The sequence below is a fragment of the Xiphias gladius genome, chromosome 7 (genome assembly GCF_016859285.1).
Source record: "Xiphias gladius isolate SHS-SW01 ecotype Sanya breed wild chromosome 7, ASM1685928v1, whole genome shotgun sequence".
NCBI lineage: Eukaryota > Metazoa > Chordata > Actinopteri > Istiophoriformes > Xiphiidae > Xiphias > Xiphias gladius.
In genome coordinates this window covers 5,720,562-5,745,865 of record NC_053406.1, presented here as the reverse complement: position 1 = coordinate 5,745,865, position 25,304 = coordinate 5,720,562, and the positions used below count along the sequence as shown (strand labels likewise).

The window sequence follows — 25,304 nt, the reverse complement described above, 5'->3', positions numbered from 1 at the left end:
GAAGTTACAAACATAGAAACAGGCAGGAAGATAATCATTTTGATCTCCAATTTTGGCTGCTGTAACAAAATGTTCTTTCCACAACTCGATTGCTGCATTATGACAGTGTACCAAAGTGGTCTAATTTCCCAGACTATTTGAGAGCAACGAAAGAGGCAGCAGCTTTTGTTACTACATCATTTGAAATATTTTTTTCATCACCTCAAATTAAAAACATTTTACAGTACCAATCCTGCATAGAATGGGTGAGTACAAATTTACCAATAAAATCTTAATCTAGCAGGTGCATATTTACCAACCAATCCTGTGGCTGGACAACAGGCCCTGAAGGTCAAATGTTTCTGTGTGACCTCCTTTTGATCACAGGGTGAGAAAAATAATTCTTCAAGGACAGAGAAGCTCATTATGAGTTCCTGTCAGTTACGAAAATGAGCGTTGGTTTTATTTTTGTTCCCACGGGTTGATGTTCACTGTCCATGTAGCACCGAGGATAAGTCCAATGACAGTCGCCCATCAGGCCACATGGATTCTTTTTTTTAAATACTTTTTTTATTATTATCACTTCACTTTATTCATGTCATCCATGCCAAATAACCAATGTTGTCATCACCTATGTGATGACAACATTTTTTAGGACATACATTGACGTAAGTAGGTGTGTCACCCAGTGAGGCCATGTGGATTCATGTTTACAACTTCCTCACATCTCACCTGGAAAAAGGAAAACAACAAGGAAAGTAGTTATTAATATGTTCTTTTCATTACCAAAGAAACAAGAATAAAAGTTCGAAGGCAACCTGCAAAAGACAGGCTCATGACCGGTGGCATCAACAAATTCAAACCCAGAACATTAAATACTATAAAGCTGGTACTGCATATACTGTATCTGAGACCACTGAACCACCGGGACGCCCCCAAATTTGTAATATTAGACAGTATTTTTCTCCACTCTAACCACTCTGTTGCTCAAAATAAACCCAACAAGGTGAAAAGGTCAATGTGTTACTCACTAAAATGGCCACGCAGCGTAAAAACCCAGTGGATGTGTGTGTGTGTGTTTGTGTGTGTATGTATGTATGAGAGCATGTACTGTATATATGCCTGTGGCCCATTATGAGCTTGTGAAGAGGTCAATTGACTGTTGACTCCCAGTCTCTGCCGGGAGCAGCTGTATAATTGCCATTCTAATTAGTCACTTTTGCCAGCCAGTAATTCATAGTCACCTTCAAGTACTTCTCCCGTGCGCACTCTCACACTCACACACGGACACACACACACACACACACACACACACACACAGACATGCACTTAAGACATCCTGTATAGACAGACACATACACACACGTACCTGACACTATTCTTCCGCTATCTCTTTCTTTTAATTGCTTCTCCTACTTTTGTAATTATAGTCTCTCAGACACCCAATTTTGGATGCTTACAACAATTGAAATGATAATGGTTGCCATGTTGACACAGAGCTAATAATGATTTATGGCAATTATGTGCTAACAAACAACACTTTTGCTAATGAATCTGGAGACAAGTATTTCTGAGGCCAGACAAATGGGCCTGCATAAGAGCTTTTGCTTTAATGGTACTAACAATCATTGAGCTTTTAGACAACAATTTGTAACAAAATGTCTGTTTTTTTAACAAATTGTAGAACCACACATAAGCACATGGAGTGTAGCACATGTTAAAAGAGACAAAATACCTCAAATCAAGGTCTCAAAATTCCTTGTGTGCTTTACTTAATTTTTGTTGATTTGGAATGTGTCATTCAATATATACTGTTCTGCTGACTTTGCTGCTATATCCCTAATTGGGTATGACCAGTAGCTTAAGATGGCTAATATTAGCCAATGTTAGCAAATGTTATCAAACTTTGGATAGATATTGTTATGTAACTGACTTTACTGTCGTTTTGCTGCCCCTCTGACTCTTTTGTGTGTACTAATTTTGCTAGATTTGGTACGTGACAGATGAACATTTAAATGGTTTTATCTCCAGAGTGATAAGATGTAAGAAGTGAGTGAAAAGAAATAAGGCATTTTGATTTTGATACCTTCGGACAGAACCAGGCTAGCTGTTTCCCCTGTTTCCTGTTGTTATGCTGGGCTAAGCTAACTGGCTGTTGCCTGTAGTCTTACTATTCAATGGTCTCAATCTTCTTATCTAACCCAAGGAAGCAAACAAACGTCTTTGAGGTGGACTTAAGATTTTAAATTGACCAGTTTTCAAATTTAAGAAAGACAATTACTTTACAGCTATAACACTAGAAACCTGTGTTGTTTGTCTAAAGCTTTAGACCTAAATGCCAAGCTATAACTTATGCATTACTTTGGAAAATTGTAAAGGATTAAACTCTAAAGAAAATGGAAATGTGCAGCTCAGGATATCAATCAAGACACCATAATAATTTTGTTTTTCATAAACCCAATCAGTCATTATCTCAGACTGATTTAAATCTGGTACAAGGCCAGTGCCCTGGTCAAGTATTAGTATCACTTACTATTCATATCCTTTGCAGGGGTAGTGAAACCTGGAGAGGGCCTGGAGAAAATTCACATTAAAGCAGGGAAAATTTGCAACTCTCTGAGGTGATAGTGCTAACCCCTGATTAAATTTGACTTTTGTTTGCTTTAATTTTTAATGTATTGAATTTTTCATAGATCTACTGATTTCACATATGAAGGGTTAGCATCATTACACAGACGATTGACAAACAGTTATAACCTTAAAGTCATTGAATTTACTTAAATGGTACAAAATCTATGGATAAAGTGATGTCCTGCCATGTCTCCTATGTTATAACGTTATCATTTCCAGGTTCAATCCCCTCACAACCAATCCATTGTCTTCATTTTACACCTCTGATTCACAGTGCCTCCATAGTAACTTTCTCAATCCTTCCCTGGCTTCTCCTCCCCGCCCCTCCTTGTGTCAGCTTGTGTCCAATGCTCATCAATCTCTGTTGTGGATCCTTCCTCCAGCAGCCCCTATAGGCCCTCCTCCCACCTTAACTCCCTGCCTCCACCTCTTTTACTTCCTCTTTCTCCCAACCTTCACTCCCTCTCCTCAGTCCTGTTCCCCATGTCAACACTAGTAGCTAAAAGTAACCTAATGTTTGTAGGCATTTTTGCTGTCTTTGGTCATTCGTACACATGACTTATCAGTTCATTCGAGAAACCTGTACAGGTTAATGCAATCTGTAACCCTGAAACAGATTCTATCTTTGTAAAGCTTATAATGTTCAAGTTTAGTGCTCAATTTTGAAGCAGTAGTTCTTGTGATGAAACCGATTTTATTTCAACTGAAAATTGATCATTTTAGATACTTTACACTTTAACCAGGATAACTAGTGTTGTCCCTTACTTGTAAGATCAAAGTCAAAGGTCAGGTGAAAAGCCTGCAGTCATAAAAACAGGTGGGATGTGATGAATTGTAAAAATGGGAATAACAGCACACACTTGTGGACAATCTGTGCTCATAGGCACTGCATGTTGCACTTGGTTGATCACTTTGTGCTTGACTCAGGAAGTTTCAGAAAGTTAAAAATATTGGCAAACACAGAATCTCAAATTTGATGTTGGAATAGTGGGTTTCAGACACTGTTCGATGATCTGACAAGCAATAGTTTAAATCATACTGGTGCCTTAAGGGTCATGGAAACTTTTTAGTGATTTATTCAAAAGCTTGAAGCACCATATGGTTAATTTTTTCCTGAGAACTGGCCTGTTGTCGCCAAGCGACCATTGATGACCATTCCCTTTTGAAAGTAAAGGTGGAAGTAGCATGATGATGTTGTGGCACCACAAAGCATTTTTCGGAAGAAGTGAGAGTGGATGGTTGGGTATTTAGTCTTTCTTGGAGACTTGCAACGGAGACTGCTCATCCCCTGTCTTAATAGTGTTTTTTTTTTTTTTTAATCATGACCATCAAATTTGGTCCTGATTGGTCATATGGGTGGTTTAAGGCAATGACAAATTAACTGTTTTGCCTATTAGGACTTATGACATCTAGCATAGCTAGTTCGCTACTTATTAAAAGATATTTGAAACTGACACATGACAATGAAATACTCTTCTAGATTCTATACACCTGGAAAAAACAAGGCTCGTTTTAACATCACACACTAATGTGCGTATTAGTAACATTATATTGTAACTATATTATTTAAATATATTCAGAATTTTCAAAAATTTAAGTAAAAAAATATGCATTTAAATTTACCCCTAATTTCAAAAACTTTTTTATGTTGGCTGTTGCTCAGACTGTGGAAGTATCATGAATAGAGAGGATCCAAACATTGGAATGGACTCACTGTCATAAACTATGTGTATTTTGAGAAAAAAAAAAAAAATAGTGAGCTTCAATTTAACTGTAACAAAAACAAAGGAGAAGCAGTTTACCTGGACAAACCATGGGACTCAGTGATAGGTTGTTTAGGCACATTTACAGCTCATTCACGCTTCTTTGTGGCTGCTGATTGGTGAACTGAATGTGTTCCTGCTCTCCCCCACTAACTGAACTCATTTAGTCCAGGAGCTACAGACACGAGAGCACATTCATTGCAAAATATTAGTGACTCTCCTCAAGGGAAATGGGTTAAAGTCTGCTCAAAAAGCCTCTAGATTTAAGGCTAGTCCTTTTTTTCTGGGTTTTAAAAGTCAGTAAATCTAGCAAGAGGATCACTGATTTGGCATCACTGGCTAGAACTAGGAGATGGATAGCTTACATGAGCATAAAGATTGGAAACAAGGGAAAACAGCTAGCCTGAGTGAGCGCCTTCAAAGATCAATAATTAACATGTTGTCTTCTTTGTTTAAACGTAAGTTTTACAGTGGGTTATAAGGTTTAAAAGTGCTAGCAGGCAGATTTTTTTAACCCTTGGACAGAGCCAGGCTAGCTATTCCCCCTTTATTCTAGTCTTTACCTAAGCTAAGCTAACCATCTCCTGTTGTTAGCTTTGTATTTAGGGTACAGACTTGAGATTGGTATCACTCTAAACTATTGCCAAGAAAGTAAATAAGTATATTTCCCAAAATGTCACACTATTTCTGTAATAATTTACTGCCTTGTTCCATTGATTTTGTGTCTATGAGTTACATGAATTGTAGGCAGTGTAATAAAGGGTGCAGCTTTAAGTCCTCCTCACTTTTCCTTCATCTCTCACTTTCTTCTTAAAGTCCTTTCTGATCTTCTCTATCCCATTCCTCCATCTTTTGTTTGAAGTTACAAGGTTGGGTTAGGTGACAGATATTTTGAAGACTTTCAACTCCAAAGAACTTCAGGCAACACTCCCACAGTCATGTTCTAATGGAGAGACAGGGAAGAAGAAAAGAGCCCAAAAAAACTGCAGAGAGAAAACGAGAGTGAGATAGAGGTGGGGCAGATAGCAATTTTGTTTTCTTCTCGCCGTCGAGTGCCCCAAGAGATGATGAAGGGATCTTTGATGTATGATGTTTCCGTTCTCTACCTCCTTCACTTTTGCTTTCACTTTCTTTGTCCTCTGGTTGTTTCACGTCCTCCCTGTACTTTGTTTGTGTGGTTATTTATTTCATTTATTCCTTCCATCTGTCAATTTGCATCAGGCAGAGACACAGGAAAGTGGAGGGATTTGGGAATACAAAACTTTTTGCTTTGCTTTCATAAGCGAGGCAAGCCAGAGCTGCTCTTCTAAAGTTTAACTTTGAAGTTTTTGAAGTTGACAATTAATGGTGCTGGATTGATGTCTTTGCATTCATGTATGCATGACTGTTAGTGGGTGGGTTTTATTACAAGGGGTATATCCTTGTGGAATCACTGTTTCGTTCTTTTTCACACAAACACACACCCCATAATGACTTACACACACTCACAGTGCCCTGTGGCTTCATTCAGATGTGTTTAGCTTTGAGATTATGCGATTGTGAATGGTTATGTTTCCAGTTCTGAGGATTGTTAAATGACACTGATTCAACCACCTATGCACACACACAGTAATCAGACAAACAACAAAGTTTCTCCGTTTGTGTCCAGCTGCCATCTTCTCATGTGAACATGGCACCTTTTCCCTCAAGCGCTAATCATTTTTCTGACTGATCTGAAGATGCCAAACTGGGTGACTTCTTTGTCAACTGGACTACATTTCATTGTAGTTTCAAAGTTAAGCACCTCTTCAGATGGACTATACTTTAATTGTCTGAGTGAGACTCTTCGCAATCTTTGGATTTTGTTTCAATGCCGAACAATGGCTGCTGGTTGAAATGTCTATTGAGTGAGTGGTTAAGAAGATTTAAAGTCTGTAGCCACACAGCAGCCCGTATGAGTCTGTAAACGATTCACACATCAGATAAAACAAAATTGTATCAGGAACAGCAGTAATGTTGCTGGACGCACAGACAGAAAACAGCCCTGCATTAAAAAAACAAAACAAGGGACTGTATTGGCATGGACATGCTTTTTTCAGATTTAGGACAATTAGGAAGGGCTGATTTGACTAACAGACCCATGAATTTGAAGACTTCTCAGATGCCAAAATACTGCAGCGGTTTATAATAATATGATGGAGAATTTCACAACTCTGGAAAGTTATCAGTGGCAGTCACTCTATCCTCCGCTGTGACGATCATGAGGTAAACAGCAAAATTACATCACGTTCACATTAGAGGGTAAACTACCAGCAACATGCGCGTACACAAATAGGATTGGCCCACACACTTTTCCAACTGATAACGCATTGTATTGCAGAAAAAAAGTTTAGCTACGTTCAGCAGTGTTTTTTTGCCAGACCTCTGCACCATCTTCTCTGCTGTGCGAACGCAGAAATAAATATGAATATTTTTTGAAAGGAATAAAGGGGCTGCGATTTCTCATGGAGTGGAACCTGACTACCAGTTCTTGCAACAATCTCCTTTCCACACTAACTTTGTCAAGTGCTCATTGATTTTAAGTTGGCAAAGTTCCTTAGCTCTTAGCCTAAAGCGATGCTGAACCCAAAATATATCCTATTAGTATCAGTATCTGACCCCCTGTAAGCTTGAAGAGTGGCTGTTCAACTTTTGTTTCCTGCTTTAAAAAACTACATCTGTGTTTGGCTTTAATTTTATCAAATACAATTAAAAAGTTTTCATGGTGAAAAAAGAAATCAAAATATCCAAAAAACAGAGATTAAAGTGGGAAGGTGCCGGAACAAGGTTCCAATTAATAAGTAAATAAATCTGATTGGCAGTTTCATACATAATAATGTCAAGCAAGTTCATTTTTCGTGTGTGGCAACCTGACGTTCCTTCCAGCTGATGCCATCAAGGTTTCACTCAACAAATCAGAAAGTAATGTCACTCCAAGGCCCCGTCCCCTCACCCAACACACATCCTTTTTCTTTTCTCATCAATAGTTGGACTGGCCATCGGCGCATACCGACACAAATCCACATCTGTGGGCCAGTGGACCATCATAAAAATCCATAAAGTTTTACCGGCCCTGTCAGTCTCTTTACCAGCCTTCTCTGTGTGCCCCCCCACGGGGGGATGTAAAAATAACAAGTGGAAGGTCTTTTGTTAGAGGAGTGCGTCAATTATTTATTATTATTTTTTTTTTTTTTACTATTTTTCCTGGTAGCTATGAGTGTTACTGCCTCACAGGGTTGATAGAGCAGCTATACTGTATACACTGTACTTTTAGTCTTGTTTAGGTACTCTATACTTTAAAGCTTAACAATTATGGTAACAATTCAATTTGTCTTCTCTTTTTCTGTTTTAAAATCAAACAAATATTTACTGATCATAAATGTTTGAACAAAATATTAGCTATTTGCCAGTTAACTAAAATTATTGTTATCCAAATCGCTCTTCTCTCTCTCTCTTCAGCACCTTTCAAAGTAGTAGTGACGCGTGGCTACATAATTCTCTCCCTTCCTCTATCCCTGAGAGGGATCTCCAACGGACATCTCAAATGGGCAAAAGCAGCCTCTTCTTGGGCAAGAGCACCATGCCGCTTCCCTCCTTTGAAGCCTGCGAGAGGAAGTCACCCACTAGGCGGTCAGATCCCATATGGGCCCGAGCACTCTTTGAAATACTGAACAGCAAAAAACAGGGAAGAAGCGGTAGAGCATGGGAGGGGATAGTCTGCATGACTAAATGTCAGAGGGATTAGTGTGTGTGCCCGCGAATGTACATAACTTGCATTACACGTGGCAGCTGGGTAATGAAATGTAAGCAGACTGAAAAAAAGTCTCTAAAATCCAGGTGATAATGCAACAGACACGTTAAAGATTAAGAGCACGAGCAAACAACATTATGTATTCAAAATGTATCCTGGAGACTCATCGAACTAATACAAAATGCGCAGGCATTGCAGGTGTGGGGCTACCTTGTGTTTGTATGTGTGTATGTATATCCTAACATCCTAACTAGCTAATGAGCTAGTCATCACCTAATCAGTTTCAATCTAAACTGCAGCACCATCCAAACAGATCATCCACCCATTGATTCTGAGCCCCGACTCAGCAGATCAACATGCTGCATATGTGTTAAGCAGAACGATCACCAATAGGCCAGATGTCGTATCTCGCTCCTCAATAACAGTGAAAATGAACCAGAGTGATTAGAACTTCCATCTGCTGAGCTAGCACAGTGTTAATAAGCAGGTTGTGGAGTGCCCTTCATTAGAGAGAGAGGTTACCAAAGACTAAGTGTTTAAAGGCTGTCCCAGGTTATATATGAGAGGAGCAGAGACGAAGAGGTGAAGCAGCAGCCTGCTGAGTGTTGGCACTGCTGAGGTAAAGAACAGCCTAAGGAAGAGAAAAAGGGAAGGGAGAGACAGTCAGTCAGACAGGCATGAATGGGCTTTTGCAATCAATTAAAATGCCCCACGTGGCAGTGGAAATGGTCAAGCATGCTGAAGAGTGGTACATTCAAGCGTTTTTCAGAAGAGGTGAAACGGTTAATGTACTGATGTGTTTCAGTGAGTGTTCGACACAGAGGAAAACATTCTGTATTAAAACTCAATAAGCCAAAAATTAATATAAACAATACAGCTATTTTGTCTCAACATATCCCAACATGGAGCTGTTATAGGAAAAAACATCATTCCTAACCAAGATAATATACCATAGACTCTTCCCATTGGCGCAAATTGATCTCAGAAGCTGACAGGGACAAGACATTCACATTCACTAAAGATACTTTGCATGAATTCTGGGCAACACCTTTAAGAAATTTATATGATAAAGTGAGAAATGAGAAGGTGTGTAAGAGGCATGTTAATGAAAAGATTTTGGGTCTGCCAGGGAAAAAAAGTCTCAGTTGGTACTTGGATCTTACTTGTCGATCCAGCGGGGTGTGTATTTTTTTGTCTTACCTTTCAGCCAATTTGTCCAAGCGTGTGAGCCTTCTTTTATGCTGGTGTGTGTGTGTCTATTTGCGTCTTTCTTTTTACATCTTCTCACCTGAAATTATGACAAAATGCTTGCTGTCATGAAGACAGACAGAGAGACAGACTGGCTGGGACATTGTGTTGTGCATGTGGTATACCTATATTTTATATTGTGTTTGTAAGGGTGAAGTATTTGGGTGACTTGTACCCTTGTTTCAAGTCAGATATGGTGAAAAAAAAGGGATACAACTGGTGGTGCTGCATCAGAGAATAATCCAGATATACCGTACAAGTTTAGTGATTTGACACCCATACACACACACACATCATCACCCCCATTTAAAATCCTACATACCCAAGAGGAGATCCCTTGCATAACCATCAGTGATTAGTATGTCAACCAATCTGCTGTCTTAGATATACAGTATGTGCTACAAGTGTTACGAAGTGGCAGTTTGAAGCAGTAGAGTGACATCAGTTGACTGTTTTTTGATGATCAGGGAGCATTTGTTCCCTGAGGAAGACCAAGACCAAAGTGCTCTTCAGTATTTTCAGTCTTTAAGCTGTTCTTCGCGCAAGCTAATGGCATAAAGGCTGTTTTAACCTTCCTCTGTGCCTCGATTGTTCTTTTGCTGATGCAGTGTCACCACAGCACAGAGGAATTTCATACTGAAGTATTTGGCAGCATTCACTTAAATGTAGCAGTCACTAGCCTGCGGTTGTCCTGTAAAAAACGAGCCCAAAGGTCGTCTGCAAGCAGCTTCTTACAACTCATAGTTATGTTTTATTGTTAGGCGGCAGCTATTGGCCAAAGTAATTATGACAGGAGTAAATGTGGAACCAGCTGATGTAGAATACAAAGTTCATGTTATGAGAATGAGGATAGGGTGGATGGATGGGTTGACAAAAGATAGCACTGTCACACTGGAATGCGCGGTTCATTTCCCATGTGAAACCTTTGAAAGCTTTGCTTCTCTTATCCATGACTGGCCCACAAGAGAATATACTTATTTTAACCTAAACGATGATCTCTACTTAAACCTAACCAAGTAGTTTTTGTGCCTAAACCTAACCTAACCTAACCTGCTGCTGATACACTCTTAAGGATCAAACTGAATAATACCTGTGCAAATCTCTCCTATACACCACTGTCTCATGTGCAGTGGTGGATTTGAAGGTGCCTCATCCTTGCTAACACTCCCGGGGTTAATATACAGTCCTGGTTGAAATTATTGGCACCCCTGAATTTTAAGCACAGAATATCTTCATAAATAAATGCAAATTAACCAATATAGTATAATCAAATAAATTTAATAAAAGTCCTAGGTTACTGAACAAAATTAAATTAAATTTAAAAAAAACTTGCATAAAAGTGAAATAATACAAACACAAAATGTACGCCAAACACAATTATTAGCAACCTTCAGTAATATTTTGTTGCAGAACCGTTGGCAACAATGACAGCCTCTAACGTTTCCTGTAGCCATCTAGAAGCTTCTTCCACCTGTCTGCTGGTAGTTTCTGCCACTCTTCCACTGATATGTGTTCAAGCTCTTGAAAGTTTGCAGGAGTCCTTTTTGCAATGGCAGATTTCAGCTCTCTCCAAAGGTTTTCAAAGGGATTTAGGTCAGGACTCACTGGTGGCCAGTTTAAAACAGTCCATCTTTTCCTTCTTCAATCATTCTTTTGTGCTGTTCAATGTGTGCTTTGGGTCGTTGTCCTACTGAAAGACCCAAGACCTTCACCTCAAACCTAGTTTTTTGACACGGAGTAACATATTTCGCTGTAAAATGCTTTGGTTATCTTCTGATTTCATCATTCCTTTGATACATCGAATGCCTCTAGTACCAGAGGCAGCAAAGCAGCCCCACAGCATGATAGAGCCTCCACCATGTTTTACTGTAGGTAGTTGGTTCTTTTCCTTATGGGCTTCATTTCTTCGCCTATAAACAAACTGAAGCAATGCATTTCAAAAAGAGCTCTATTTTGGTTTCATCTGTCCACAGAACATTATCCCAGGAAGAATGTGACTCATCTATCAAATTTTTTGCAAACATTAGTCTTGCCTTTTCGTGCCTTTCTTTCAATAGTGGTGTCCTCCTTGGAATTCGCCCATGGAGGCCTGCCTCTTGTGTGGTCGTTTTTCACACTCGGCACCAACCTACGTAGACCTCTGTCATTGAGTTTCTTCTTAGCGCCATGTCCTGGAAGCATCTTAACAGTGTTATGACTGTGAAACTTCTTGATAACATTATGAACTTTTTAAACAAGGATTTCAGGATCTTTGGCAGTTGCCATATAGCCTTTGGAATTGTTATGTTTTTTGATAAGAACATTTCTGATGCCCTCAGACAGCTCTTTTGTCTTAACCAGAAACTGGAAACAATCAGCCCCTTTTTATGCAGTAAAACCATAATTCATTGGCTAATTCAGGTCATGTGAACACTGAAAATTAAGCACATGTGAGACCCATTAATAAAGAAGTTGAATAATATGTATATTAATTTATTATTATGCTGGGAATGTATAACTTCCTTGAACTACTGAACATGATTTGGACTATGTTTTATGGTCTGTTTGTGTGTTCTATGACATTCTTTTTCTTTCTCTCGTCCTCAGATCTGTGACAAGGAGTGGCATTACTACGTCATCAATGTGGAATTCCCAGTGGTTATGCTCTATGTGGATGGAGTGACTTACGACCCCTACCTGGTGACAGACGACTGGCCCATCCACCCCTCACAGATTGATGTGCAGCTGACAGTCGGGGCCTGCTGGCAAGGTGAGTGGGCAGAGCCAGGTAATGATGACAACGATGCCAGTGATGATGATAACACGTGTAAGCGTAATTGTCTATATTAAGTCAATTTCCTTCTATAAAATGTATGAATTCTGTACATAATTAAAAGTGAAACAAGTCAAGTACAACAAAAGTTTTAATATAAAAGTCACAGTAAAATTAGGTTTTTTCTGCTGGTTGAATACTGATTTCCACTGTGTATGTGAGCAAGTTCAAGAATATAAATAATACTGTCTGATGTATTATTACTAAAGGAGTCATTGAGTGCTGAACATGTTCTTTGGCCTTGAATGAACAATGCAATTAAGAAGAGCACTTAGTCTGCCTTTGACAAACGACTGAACCAGTCTGAATGAAGGCGAACAATTAAACTGTCCTCCAAACTGATAGCTGCCACTAATTGCACAAGGGTAGAAGAAAGGGCACTTTTTCACACAGCACAGCCTACTATTGATTTGATAGCCCAAATGAGACTGCTCAGTGATGCTTAGCCTCAGATAAAGAGTCAAGATATCTTTCTGTGTGGGAGCAGGAGCAGGTCATTTCATGTCACTTTCATCTGCGGCGGACCCGCTCCTCCTCCTCGCCGTCCCTCCTCCACCTCCCCTCCCATTTCTTTCATTGAACACTGCAAGCCTTTAGGAGGATTAAAAGGGCCTTGAATAGAAGATGGAGTTCAGAGACTATTTCTGCTTTTCTAGTTGGGGGCTAAGCCTCAGTAAAGAGTTGTAAAGGCAATACTGAAATCTTAACATAAGCCATTAGCCACAGCAGATTGCCTTTTCAAACCACTGAGATTTAAGCGTCCCGCAACTTGATTGCAAACATGTCACAAAGATGAGCTCATTTATTGTCTAACTGGCTCCTGACATTTTAGCTCTGAATGCGTTTTTAGAGCAGTGGTGAAAAGAAATTCCACACTTGAAGAAGTGCAGTAGAGGGGTTACCTCTGCTGTCTGTTGCTTACTCACTGGCATTTGCAGAGAAACCGTCATATGATGATTTAGGGTTTAGACAGGATATGACATGATAGAGTATGTAAATGGATGGCAGAGTAAATAAAAAACATTTGTCAGCTCAAAGCAGCGGGGTTGCACGCAACACTGACATTTTGCAATATTTAATTAAATTCAATGATGTAGTTTCAAGGTTCATAACGCTTACCGGCCAGTCAGCATTGTCTGATGGAAATAGATTCTATCTTGACCACAGAAAATGAATAGCATAACAGCATAATCATTTTGCAGATATTATCCAAAGAAACCATTCCAGCATGGTGTAGAGAGATTTTAGAGTTTCAGTCAGTGTGTAAATCTTGCAGTGAAACCTCCCTCAACCTGAAATTATGGGCTGCTAGCACACATTAATCAGGTTTTATAAGTAGGGGAGTTTTACACCATGTCCGCACAGAAGGTGTAGCGTGAGCAGCACATTAGCGGAGCAGCAGCAGCAGTTCCTGTGCTCCATTTGCATGTACACAGCAGGCGTTCAGGTTCACAGTACTGAGTTGTAGGTCGCCCATGTTTTGGAAGCATTTGGAGTCAATACAACATCAGTGTAATTAAGCACGTAAAATATAGGGAAATAGACATCAGCATACAAGAGAAAAACATGAGCCATTAATTGGCCTGTGTAGACAGCTGGATTTATTAAAACAGAAGCAGACCTGAGATACTGTAAAGCTCAAATTATGCCTCTGCTTCAGTCACACTACATGGGGATGTCTATCAGTCAATTAGACATCCCCATGTAGTGCCGTCAGTCCATATGATCTTATGTCTACTCCTCCTGGTTTGTTATAAATCAGTGTGACCATGAAACAGAAAGCTTCAATGTAATTTTTTTTTTCCTTCGACCAGAAAAAGTGGACAGTGTGAAAGCACTGAGTGTATGCAGACTGAAATTTATGACCAAATGGACTATATGCACAAACTGTACGCACCACGCCTAAGCAGACACTTAATGTAGTAAAAGGAGAACCATAGGTGCTGCAGAAAGGCCTTGATATACTCCAGATCATGTTTAAAGACATGTATACTTGTGCATTTTATGCGGTCATACATTTTGGGGCTGCATGTGGACGCCCACGAAGATGTTCATGCGGACCCTCACTGGACATGGGCAGATGACCAAATTAGTGTCACAGGAGACTCACAACTACACAGATAGAGGAAGTTCAAAGACCCCAGTATACTCAAAACTAGACTTGGACATTAGTACACAGTAGTACGTGCCTTTAGTCTGTGTTTATAGTCTACACATACAGTTCTTTGTGGACATGAAACACAGAGCATATTATTTGAGTTTGATTTAAATCTGCTTTTAAAACAACTAATATTCAAAACTAACCCGCAGTTACCTGTTTGTGGACAAAACACATTAGTAACCGTACTGGTAATCTGCTGGATCGCATTGCTCAATAACGTACATGAGGTATACCTGTGAATTTTCAACCCCTCATATTTTCTAGCAGAATGCTGACCCGCCCAACCTTCTCCCTTCCACCTTGGAAAGTAAGTGCTAGCTTTGCACTTTTCACACAGTCAACTTATATTTGACCCTCTGACCTGGCAGAGTGTGTTCGTGCTCAGAAGCGAGTGACAGTCAGACAGCGAAGAGCAACACACTCAGCTTGTCTCATTCTTCTTTTTACTCAACTGTGTAAGCGCACACTGCTGCTCTGCCTCCCTGGCTTCCAGCAGGAAGCACACAGGAAGAAGTGTTGATGATTACACACAAGCGCAAACTGAAACAAAGATATCTCCGTATATACAGTATAATGAATAAATACTGGCACACAGGCGTGGATATGTGTACACATACAATAAATCACACATGAATAACACTTACACTAAGTAATGATCCTATATCCAGTTCACCCATGCCTCTTCAGACTCATCTGTTGCTCTTTTGGAAATAATGTAAATAAGGCAGAGTAAAAAGGCAAGTGGAGATCTATAGAGCAAGGAAGGCTGTACAGAGCAGGCAAAGAGAGCTGACACCATGTAAAACCAGTCGCTGTAAAGTGGAATGATCAGCAGTTTTATCAGCCATAACATTCCCGCTCCACAGCGTCTCAGTAATCCCCTCTTCTCTGCTTCTCTTTTTAACCCTCCGTCAGAGACCCTTAGTGGTTTCTTTGGCCACGGCCTAAATTGATAACATCTGTCAGGGAGGTACTGAGCGGATAGGTGGATATCTATTGAGAGGACAGGAAAAAGGGAAGAAAGAAGCAACTGAGGAAAAGAAGGAGTGGACAAGGAGGGGAAGCAGTTGAAGCATAAAGAAAGAGGAAAGGATGGGTTTGACATATTTTGGTATTAGAATCCAAATAGGACCTTATGTTTTTATGAGATAGACTCCGCTCTCCTCTGCTATTTGGCAGGATATCAGCAAGCGCAGGAGATGGCTTTAAATAAACAATACAGGTGTGGTTATTGTACTGAACTGAAAAAAAGGTGGATAACCAGCATTCCAGTGAAGGGCAAGTGAGATCATTGTGGTCCTACCATACCACACAAAGAAGTGTCAAAACACATATTTACTGACTGTATATACTGACATACAGAATCACCAACATAAGTAAACCATAACCATATGATGAATGTAGATCTGGTTTGGTACGTGAATTTTACAGTGCATTGAATTGGCTTTTAGTGAATTGGATTTTATACACCTGTCAACCTTTCTGTTGTGCACGACACATAATGCAGTTTACAACGATAACAGTGGCAGGTTTACCACTCAGAATTCCTAGTAAATTTCTAAACAATGGATCCTTAATGTCAGACAACGGTAGATACCAGAATCAATTCAATTCAATTTCAATTAACCTTTATTTATATAGCGCAAAACAATAACAGAAATTATGTCAGGGCACTTTTCATATATAGCAGGTCTAGACCGTACTCTTTATAGTTATGTCAGGCTTCTCATTTCTAACCAATGTCGTTTTTGCTGTTGAAATGTTGCTAGCAGCTGTAGCTGTAGCTGTACATAATTGAGCTTGTGTTATCCATGAGTGGGTTGAAAATGCCGTCTTTGTGTTAAAACAAGAATCCTGTAAAAGTAGTCTTGAATAGGCACTTGATGGCTACATACTTGATATTCTGCTAAAGGACTCAGGCTAAAGCTGCATGTCCCAGGAGAAAAAATCTGTATCCTCACCTGCTGATTACCCATGTAATCCTTACCCAAGATTACCCTTGTTAAATAAAATTTAATTCAATGAATGTAGACTACAACCACACACTGCAGTGCATAGCCCTGCCCGCAAACATAGTGGAGTGGGGAAAACAACCGGGCGTGAGACGCGCGGCTCTTGGACGTGTGAGAATTTTCTCCGGCAGCCCGGCAGAGCTGAAACGCGATGCAGCCGTTCACTGGAGAGCTTACAGTAATCAGCTAAACTATAAACTGTAGTTATATACTTGACAGGACAGAGGAAACTCTCCAGTTGAAACAGAATTAAACTGTTAGCTTCTGAAACAGTTTTTTTTCAGACAACTCTGATAGAGCTCTGGATTTGTCAGGATAACAGCTGCTTTACTCCAAAAATAACTTCACCGTATGAACCTGGACTGTGTGTGAGTAACAGCTGACCTTTTGGATGTGTTGATACCGCTTGCTAGCAAAACTCCAAATGTAGCACGTCCCTCAATTACTGTTTAATATTCTGTCCCAGATTTTTCACTGTGAGTTTTCTGATAATGTCCTCCGGCTAAATGGATTTTTGACCTATTTTCTACTATTTTCAGCAAATTGTTCATCTGTATTACCCATTGTTGCTACTAGTTGGGTTGACAGCGAGAAACCGGCAAGCACGTCTGGTTGGTTGACCAGCTTGGTCAATCAGACATGCTACAATCAGACCCTGGAAACATTAGGGCAGTGATGAATGTGCCTGTACCATCAGCAGGAAATTACGTGTACCTGGGTCAATGTCTAATGAAACCAACTCCCAACTCCAGTTACTGTTGAATATTACAGAATACTTCTTCAGTCACCAACTGGATTACCTGGTTGACAGACTAAAAGGATATCTTCCAGCAAACATGAAGACAGACAACATTGGGTGGATGGGAAGTGAACTTGATTTGATGTAGTAGCCTACAAGCAAGGCTTAGCAAGCAGCAAATCCAGTTGGGCACTGGGCGGTGAAAGTGTCCCTCAGCTCATTGCTGACACCTTGGATATCAATGCCTTATTCTTGTATAAGCATCAAAGTTAAATCTTGAAGGTTTACCCTCATAAAGGTATAAAGTCGTTGCAAGAAAGGCATTATTGTCAAGGTTCGAAGAGGGGGTCTAGTGCCTAGACATAAACATTTATACCTTTGATCTCCTTTCTCCCTCGTCTCTCTCATCTTTTGTCTTCTCCAACCATCAACTTATGGTCATTTGATAAGGATCAAAGCAATCAGCATGTATCGACACAAACTGTGGTTGGTGTAGACAAAGTGTCTCATCTATAGTTGTAACACTTTAGCATGAAAGTCAAGCATGAATTGGTGACACAATTCAGTCTTGCTCCTGGCAGAGCTGAGGCAGGATTTTGACTCATGATATGGGAGCGGAATGGAAATTAACTTAGATAAATTTCACCATCACTGCTTTGGCCTCCACTACATCTATCATCAAAACGTCCCCCAGTGCCCACATATGACCCTTCAGGTTGTGCCATAGGCACCTGTCCCAATATGACTGTACAGTACGTCAACTGGTGGGACCTAACTAGTATTAAAAAACTCTTTTTATCTGCTATGAGACAGTGATTTTAAACTTGAGCAGAGCTGTGAGGTGCCCAGTCTGGTTTTTATGTCCACAGACGCTCCAGAAGAAGTAAGCCAGATTGGTCCCATTAGAGTGATTAGGTGCGAATAATCAGAAAAAATTGGCAGAGCTGACTGAATCAGATATAAATTGTACAGGCAGCCTCTAGAGGTAGAATATTTTTTACAGTGTGTTTACCATATGCATGGGTTGAGGCAGTCCAGGATGTTTAGCAGTAAAGGGTATCTGGGACGCCACTCAATGCACAACTATGACCCTGAACCTAGTCTTGTCTAAACTGATATCATGCTCCAGCCAGGTAGAAAAGTCAAGAAAGGTGTGTACAGAATATTGAGAGTGAAACGTTGGCAGCTGGTTATAAGGTCAAAAAGTAGTTTAGAGCAACAGGGGCCCTATTTTCCAGTTCCAATATACTTTATCGTCCCACCTGATTTAGAAACCTATAGAGAATGTATTTATAACGCCAAGGTCCTAAATAGATTGGCATCTGACTGATATCGTGCTGGTGATTGTAGATTATAACAGTAGGGTTCAAGACTGTTAGATGATTGAACCACTTCCTTCATTTGCTGTACCTGGGAACTGGAATTGCAGAATACAGTGGCTCAGTAGGATGCAGTAGTGTAGCTTTTCTTCCTTCAGACAAGCATGCACAGGATAATAAAGACAGTAACTGAACAAACACTAAATGGAACTTGGACATTATAAGATTATGTACAGTAGTTGGCTTTTAGATAATGACTACTGTACACACTTTCCCAGCAGTGAAAAATAAGCACAAAAATAATATAAGTGATTGCTGCTGCTTGGCTCAGCAATCACTTGGGAGCATTTGTATAGGCACAAAGTGTCACAGAAGGGTGCTGAGAAAGGCTAGATAGATACATTCATAACGAGACAGAAAGACAGTTTCTTGGTATGCGTGTTATATCTTTGCCCGTCAGTAATTGCTCCTCTGCATCCTCCTAATGTTTTTTGATGTATGAACAAGGTCAGATTTTAAAAAATAATTTTAATAATTAATTTTTAATAATAAATATTTAATAATTATTTTAATAACAAATGTTATTAAATGAAGGGGTTGTTCTATACCTTTTGTGCTTTGGTAGATTGATGCCAGAAGGGCAGAAAACCAAAGAGAAGGGAAGAGGAAATGAGGAAATAAATAAAAGGAAGGAATGGAATGGGAAGGTGAAGTTTTCATACACAGAGATAGTAACCTTTCAGCTAATGATAGGTTTAGAGACTCATCTTGTTGGTATTGGCCTTTATGGAGCTCAGAGGACATTCTTTAAATGTGTTGACTTTTTCCTTACATATTTAGCATGAATGGGCCACCTGGATAACACTTGTACTTTTACATCAGCACCCTGCTGATTAGTCACAGAAAGGGAACACAAGATAATTATAACCATAATTTTGTCATCTGGACTCATAATTAAAGACTTGACAAGGTCACTTTTAGTTTAATGATTATGTAGTGTGTGAGGGCCATATACCAGTAGAGACAAACATGACACTATGGTGGTGATTACTATAGATTAACCTTAACCCAAAAATTTAATATCTACTGCTACTTTGAGTCGTCTGTGATTCATTGTAATGGTTTCATAGAAAGTGGGATATCAGGGCTTTTTATGAAATATTTTAATGTATGTGTGTGTAGGTGGGGAGGTGACCAAGCCCCGGTTCACTCAGTATTTCCGGGGCAGCCTATCTGGACTCACTATCCGACCGGGGAAGATCGAGAGTCAGAAAGTCATTTCCTGCTTGCAGGCCTGCAAAGAGGGACTGGACATCAACTCCCTTGAGAGCCTGGACAAGAGCATAAAGGTATTCACATGACCACATGCACACATGCACACGCACACACACACACACACACACACACACACACACACACACACACACACACATACACACACATACACACACATTAACACACACACACGCACACGCACAAAGATCACATTTGTTCAAAATGAAGAGGATGGAGATTTGAAGAGACATAAGTTCACAGGACAAAACTACCTTGTGTAGTCACACAGCACCACATGTCCGTGCACACAAACTTTCATGATACACATAATGTACAGTATACACAAATGCACAAGGAATTATTCACCATTCTTAGTGCTACACATCTCACTTGGAATAAAATATAACCGTGCTATTACTTCAACACTGAAAATGTTGTCCTGATACTTAATACTTTTGGACTTCACAGTTGGATGTGTGTATGTAATTATTTGTGTTTCGTTGCCTAAGTTTCATACTCAAAGTCTTATAAATATTCACTCACCGTATTCTACCTGAAATAGGCTCCCTATAAACAGTATATGCCAGCTCTATTGGCATTATTTTGGTTTCTAAAAATTCATCTTAAAGGAACAGTTGTCTTCCTGCCGAGAGTGGATAAGAAGAATGATACGAATCTCATATCTGTCCAGGTTAAATATGAAGCTACAGCCAGCAGCCCATTAGCTTATCTTAGCATAAAGACTGTAATCAGGGAGTGTCTGCTGGTTGCCTGGCCACCTCACAGTGACACGAGGCGTCCAAGAAGTCACTTCTCCTAGCTAAGAAATAGTCTTAAACATGAACAGTCACAGAGCCATAACGTGTCGATTTTACACCTGGATTTTGTTAATTTGGGACCACTTGTGTCCCCGTTTCCACTCTTTTGCTAAGCTAAGATAGCTGGATGCTGGCCATAGTAATATATACAGTATACCATACAGACATAATAGTGGTATCGATCCTCTCACCTAACGCCAATTAGCATATTTCCCAGTTGATACTTCTCTCAAGCAGCAGTACTATTATATTATGGGTCTATAGTAGTATACTGGGTGTACTATACATTCAACATACATTCTCCTCTGGTTTGTGCACACACAGACACACGCATTTTGATCCCAGTTGACAAAAGAACAGTATTTCGTTAAATCACTACAGGTAAATCACCAGTTGGCTTCCTTGAAACTGCTCAGCAACCATCTTCCCCCTCCCACCGACTTAAGCTAATCCATCTCCCTGCACTGTGGAAGACGGAGGGCAGACATAGATGGATGGGGATTTGTGTAGACTCAAAGCCATCCCCATATCCACCCACCCAGCAAACCTCAGCTCCTCTAACTCTTTTTCTATCTTTCTCTCTTTACTCTTCCTCTCTTCCTCTCTCAGGCTGCCTTTTCCATGGAGCTCTTTGTGCTCTGGTGCAGCAAAGTGATCTTTGCCAGCCTTTTGAGAGGACAAGGTGGGATGAGGTGCGGGATATGGGAGAGGAGAGGAGAACAACCTCTCTAGGGCCAGCGTAGTTTATCTTTTGAGAGCTATTTCATTTTCTTCTTTGTCGCACACTAGTCCGGCTCCCATAAGTCCCCAGGGGGCTTAGGGACAGCATTTAGCCAAACAGGTAGAAGGCTGGCACAGCACAATCAGAGGAGAATAACATGGAGGGAAGGAGGAGGCAGAGTCAGGTGGCAGCAAGTATAGCAACAGAGAACAGAAAATGAGAGGAGACAGCAGGAGAAGAAAAGGTGTGAAGGGGAAAATGACATGGAAGAGGGAGTGTGTGGAGAGGTCAATGGAGTTCTGAAATATTGTCAACCTGCTGCTGAGAGCCAGTTTAGGAAATGGGAGACCTCAGTGTACTTATAGCAGGAGACCACTTAGCCCTCTTTAAAGAAAGAAGGGCCTCAAATCCATACCCTCAAACCCAGGAGAACACACACCTCTGTCAAGGTATACTTGTGAAGAGAGTCCACTGACTGTTCTCTATCCCATTGACTTAAGGGCCAAACCAGTGTTTTCTTCATGTTTTAGGCCATTTATTATACTATTATTTTCCTTCCTGTCTTCTAGGCACATACACATTTCTATCCAGGATGAAAATCCATCTGCAAAGGCCTGAAACCACTTTAACATAGGTGATCCATCACAGTGAATATCAGATTTTTTTTTTTTTTTCAAGTCAAAGTCACACTGCTGTTGCATGGTAACGCAATGCAAACATGATGTTCACTTTGATGGATTACCTGATTCGAGACCCTGCAAGCTGATGTTCATACTACTGTAGAGTGAAATGAATAGAAATCAATGGCTACCTGAAAGTTAAGAAGAATTAAAGTCGCCATCACATGCTCTTGAATGATATTGGCCATTTAACATTTTTATGTCTTCACCTGAAATGCACTTCTTATTGACAGCACATAAATTTATTTTTGTGAGTAGATATACTGTATGACACATCAAAGCTGCACTACACTTTGGCTGTCACAACAAGATAACAATTGTTAGTTTTTTGAGAGTTTGAAGGACTTCATTGCCAGAAGCAAGGATGGATTACCAAGAGGGAAAAGTGGGCAACTACCCTGGGGCCCCCAGAGGTCCACACTTGCTGTGTATCAACTGATTTTTGCACATTTAATTTGATTAGTTTGGGGATATGCGACACTAAATCACAAATCAACTTATATGTTAAGGGCCTTAAATCTCTATTCAGTATTTCTATATTAACATCATCAGCACCAGATTCAACAACACAGCACCTTTTGGCTTACTGTTTTGGTTCCCTCTCACTGCTCTCATTTGTGTTGTTTCTAGTCATAACAGGCAGCTGTTTTGAGCAAACAAGGTCTGATGAACCCACTGTACACTACCTGTCCAGAGCCAAACAGGAAACAGACAAAGTTGGCAACTAGCTGGTGAACACATTGAATCATCTAGCAGTTACAGAGCCAGATATTTCCCTCAGGAGTTGGATACTAAAACAGAGGTAAAAGGAGAGTGAATATTGGATTTACGCCCGTCAGGTATCCAAAAACACGGCTTCAAATAAATGTAGATGTTTTGCTCTGTGTCTGCTGGATATGAAAATAAGCAACTGTTTGCGAATAAGTTTGCAATGACAACTTTAAAGCTAATAATATTTCATTTATGTGGTTACAGCATGTTGTGGTGCCCTCGAGCAGCCAAAAAAATCAATTAATGCAGGTTTAATGTGTGCTGTGCTTAAGAATCTAATAATAAAGGTCTTGTCTTGAATGGGGTCCCTGTGTCAAAACCTAGTTCAACACCATCAGTATTTCACTTTTATGCTTATATATTGCATATTTCTAAAATAATGTTTAATCAAGTAACCACACAGCAAATCTGGGACCTGGAAATATTCCATCATAAAAAAAACTGTCCATGTTGCAGTTTTTGGAAGAACCGGGGCCAGCAGCTCATTCTTGCCAAAGGCCCCCCTGCAGGTTAACCTGGCCACGCCCTTCACGGTCTGGGAGACAGTTTGTCTCTCTTTCGGTTATTGTATGCAGAGATTCCCTGGTAGTGTCTATACCTGATACCAGACTGGTCAAATCTACAGCATCTCAGTTAGAACGGATTGAGTGCAGCTTTAAATAGCTTTGTTCCTGCGTTCCAACATTTAATCCTGAACTGTTTCAGTTTTCTGTTTCATGTTTTCGAACATCTCTGTTTTCTCTTTCCATAGTTCCACTTTAACCCAGCCCAGTCTATCCTGGTAATGGAGGGAGAGGACTTGGAGAACATGAACGCTGCTGTGAGGAAAGTGTCCTACATCAACTCTCGCCAGTTTCCAACACCAGGCATCCGACGTCTGCGCATCTCCACCACTGTCCAGTACGTAAAATACTCGTTTTCTTTTCTTTCTTCCCCTTGTACTTATAGTTGAGTTTCTCTTTGATTTTTTTTACTTTCCTCCAACTTGCCTATCTCCCTTTTCTATCTACATTCCTACATACTACTGTTTCCTTTCATCCTCTCCTACAGCCTCTGTTTCTCTGTCTCTCTTCTCTTAAATATGAGAAGTGTTAACCCTCTTCGACACTTCTGTTTAGTGTTAAGACAACACAGGATATATCACAGCCTGACTGATTCATAATTGCTTCCTCACACATTGATCCAATTCTGTCCTTCTCTCACTACTCTCTCTCTGTTTCTCTTTTCCTCTGTTGTCACTTTCCTTTTCCTTTAATACACCATTTTCTGTTCTTTATTGCCACCGGGGGCCAGTTTTTTACATTTTCATGTCATGTATTAATAATTCTGCCTGGTTTTTGCCAAGAATGAGAAATGAGAGAAAGAGAGATATAAAAAGGGAGAGCGTGTGTGAGCGAGGGAGAGAGAAAGAAAGGAAGAGAATGCCGGCTGGTAAAACAGCCTCCCTTGGTGGGTCACCATTAAAATTCATGATTGTTTTAAATATATGTAGACCCCTGCAGCACAGCCCCAGGGGGTTCACTCTCTGCCCTCCCGTTGGGCTCGATGCACAGCTGCGGGCTCGAGAACTTCATCTAACACACTAGAAGCGAGTGTGTGTGCATGTGTGCACGTGGGTGTGTGTGTGTGTGTGTGTGTGTGTGTGTGCCGTACAGCCTGCAGGTGATGAAGCAGTCACCGTAGCAAGAGGCACACCGATTATCAAGGAATACATTATGCTAATGACGGGCAAGCTTGCATCATTGCTAAATGTTGTTTAAATTAAGTTTTTCTCGCAGACTGCTGACTGGCCTGCTAGCTCTCATAGCCGTGTGCATGTCTGAGTGTGTGTGTGTGTGTGTGTGTGTGCGTGCGTGTGTATAAGTGATAGAAACAGTGTGAAATACTACTTGCGGATATGTGTGGCTAGAGTGGGGGGGCTGTCCATTCAAGAACACATGTAGAGTCTCACTGATAAAGCGTATTTAAGCTCCCGCTTTGTTGCTCTTACGCTCACATCCAGCATAGACACCAGGAAAATAACTGCTCCTGAGGTATGTTAGTTACGCTGAGAGCCTGAAACATGGTCTCCTGCCATAAAGCCAGCAACTGTTGAAAAACCTCCCCTCACTTCTACAGTCCACAAAATAAACAGAGATACTGAATAATTCCTGGTGTTTCTTTCTAACACTTAATAACTGCAATTACTGCAGCAACTGAAAAAATAATTAAGCATACAGTCTTAATCTTAGCAACAACCCTTGTGGGCTCCACTGTCATATTTCTTCTTTGGGACTCCTGTGGAGAGCAGTCTAGGACTACTCATACAGTGTAAACATTCACACACAAATACATACAGTATGTTTTTTGTTGTTTTTTTTAAATAAACCATCGACATGAATAAAACATGTCTCATTCTCTTCCTCCACCCTCCTCATGTCAGACCCCAAAATGAAACTTAGCTGAGTAGACCTCTGTGAGACTCAATGGGAGCCTTCTCAACAGCAACGTTAATTTCTTATTGTGATTACTAGAAAGTAATAAAAACATGTATTACAGTCAAAACTAGCAGCATGGGTCTTATTGTCAAGCAAGGCAGCACAAATCTAAAGTTTACTAACCAAAAT

The 25,304-nt window shown here is 40.3% G+C and overlaps 1 protein-coding gene across 1 annotated transcript in view; it reads left to right on the top strand.

Annotated features, from left to right (window-relative positions):
• The window catches only part of LOC120792060 (calsyntenin-2-like), a 252,906-nt gene that overhangs the window by 205,340 nt on the left and 22,262 nt on the right, over positions 1-25,304 (top strand). Inside the window, exons 9-11 of the mRNA XM_040131067.1 lie at positions 11,977-12,139; positions 19,616-19,782; positions 23,450-23,598. Of these exons, the coding sequence (XP_039987001.1) occupies positions 11,977-12,139; positions 19,616-19,782; positions 23,450-23,598 (479 nt within the window). The remainder of the gene's footprint in view (positions 1-11,976; positions 12,140-19,615; positions 19,783-23,449; positions 23,599-25,304) is intronic.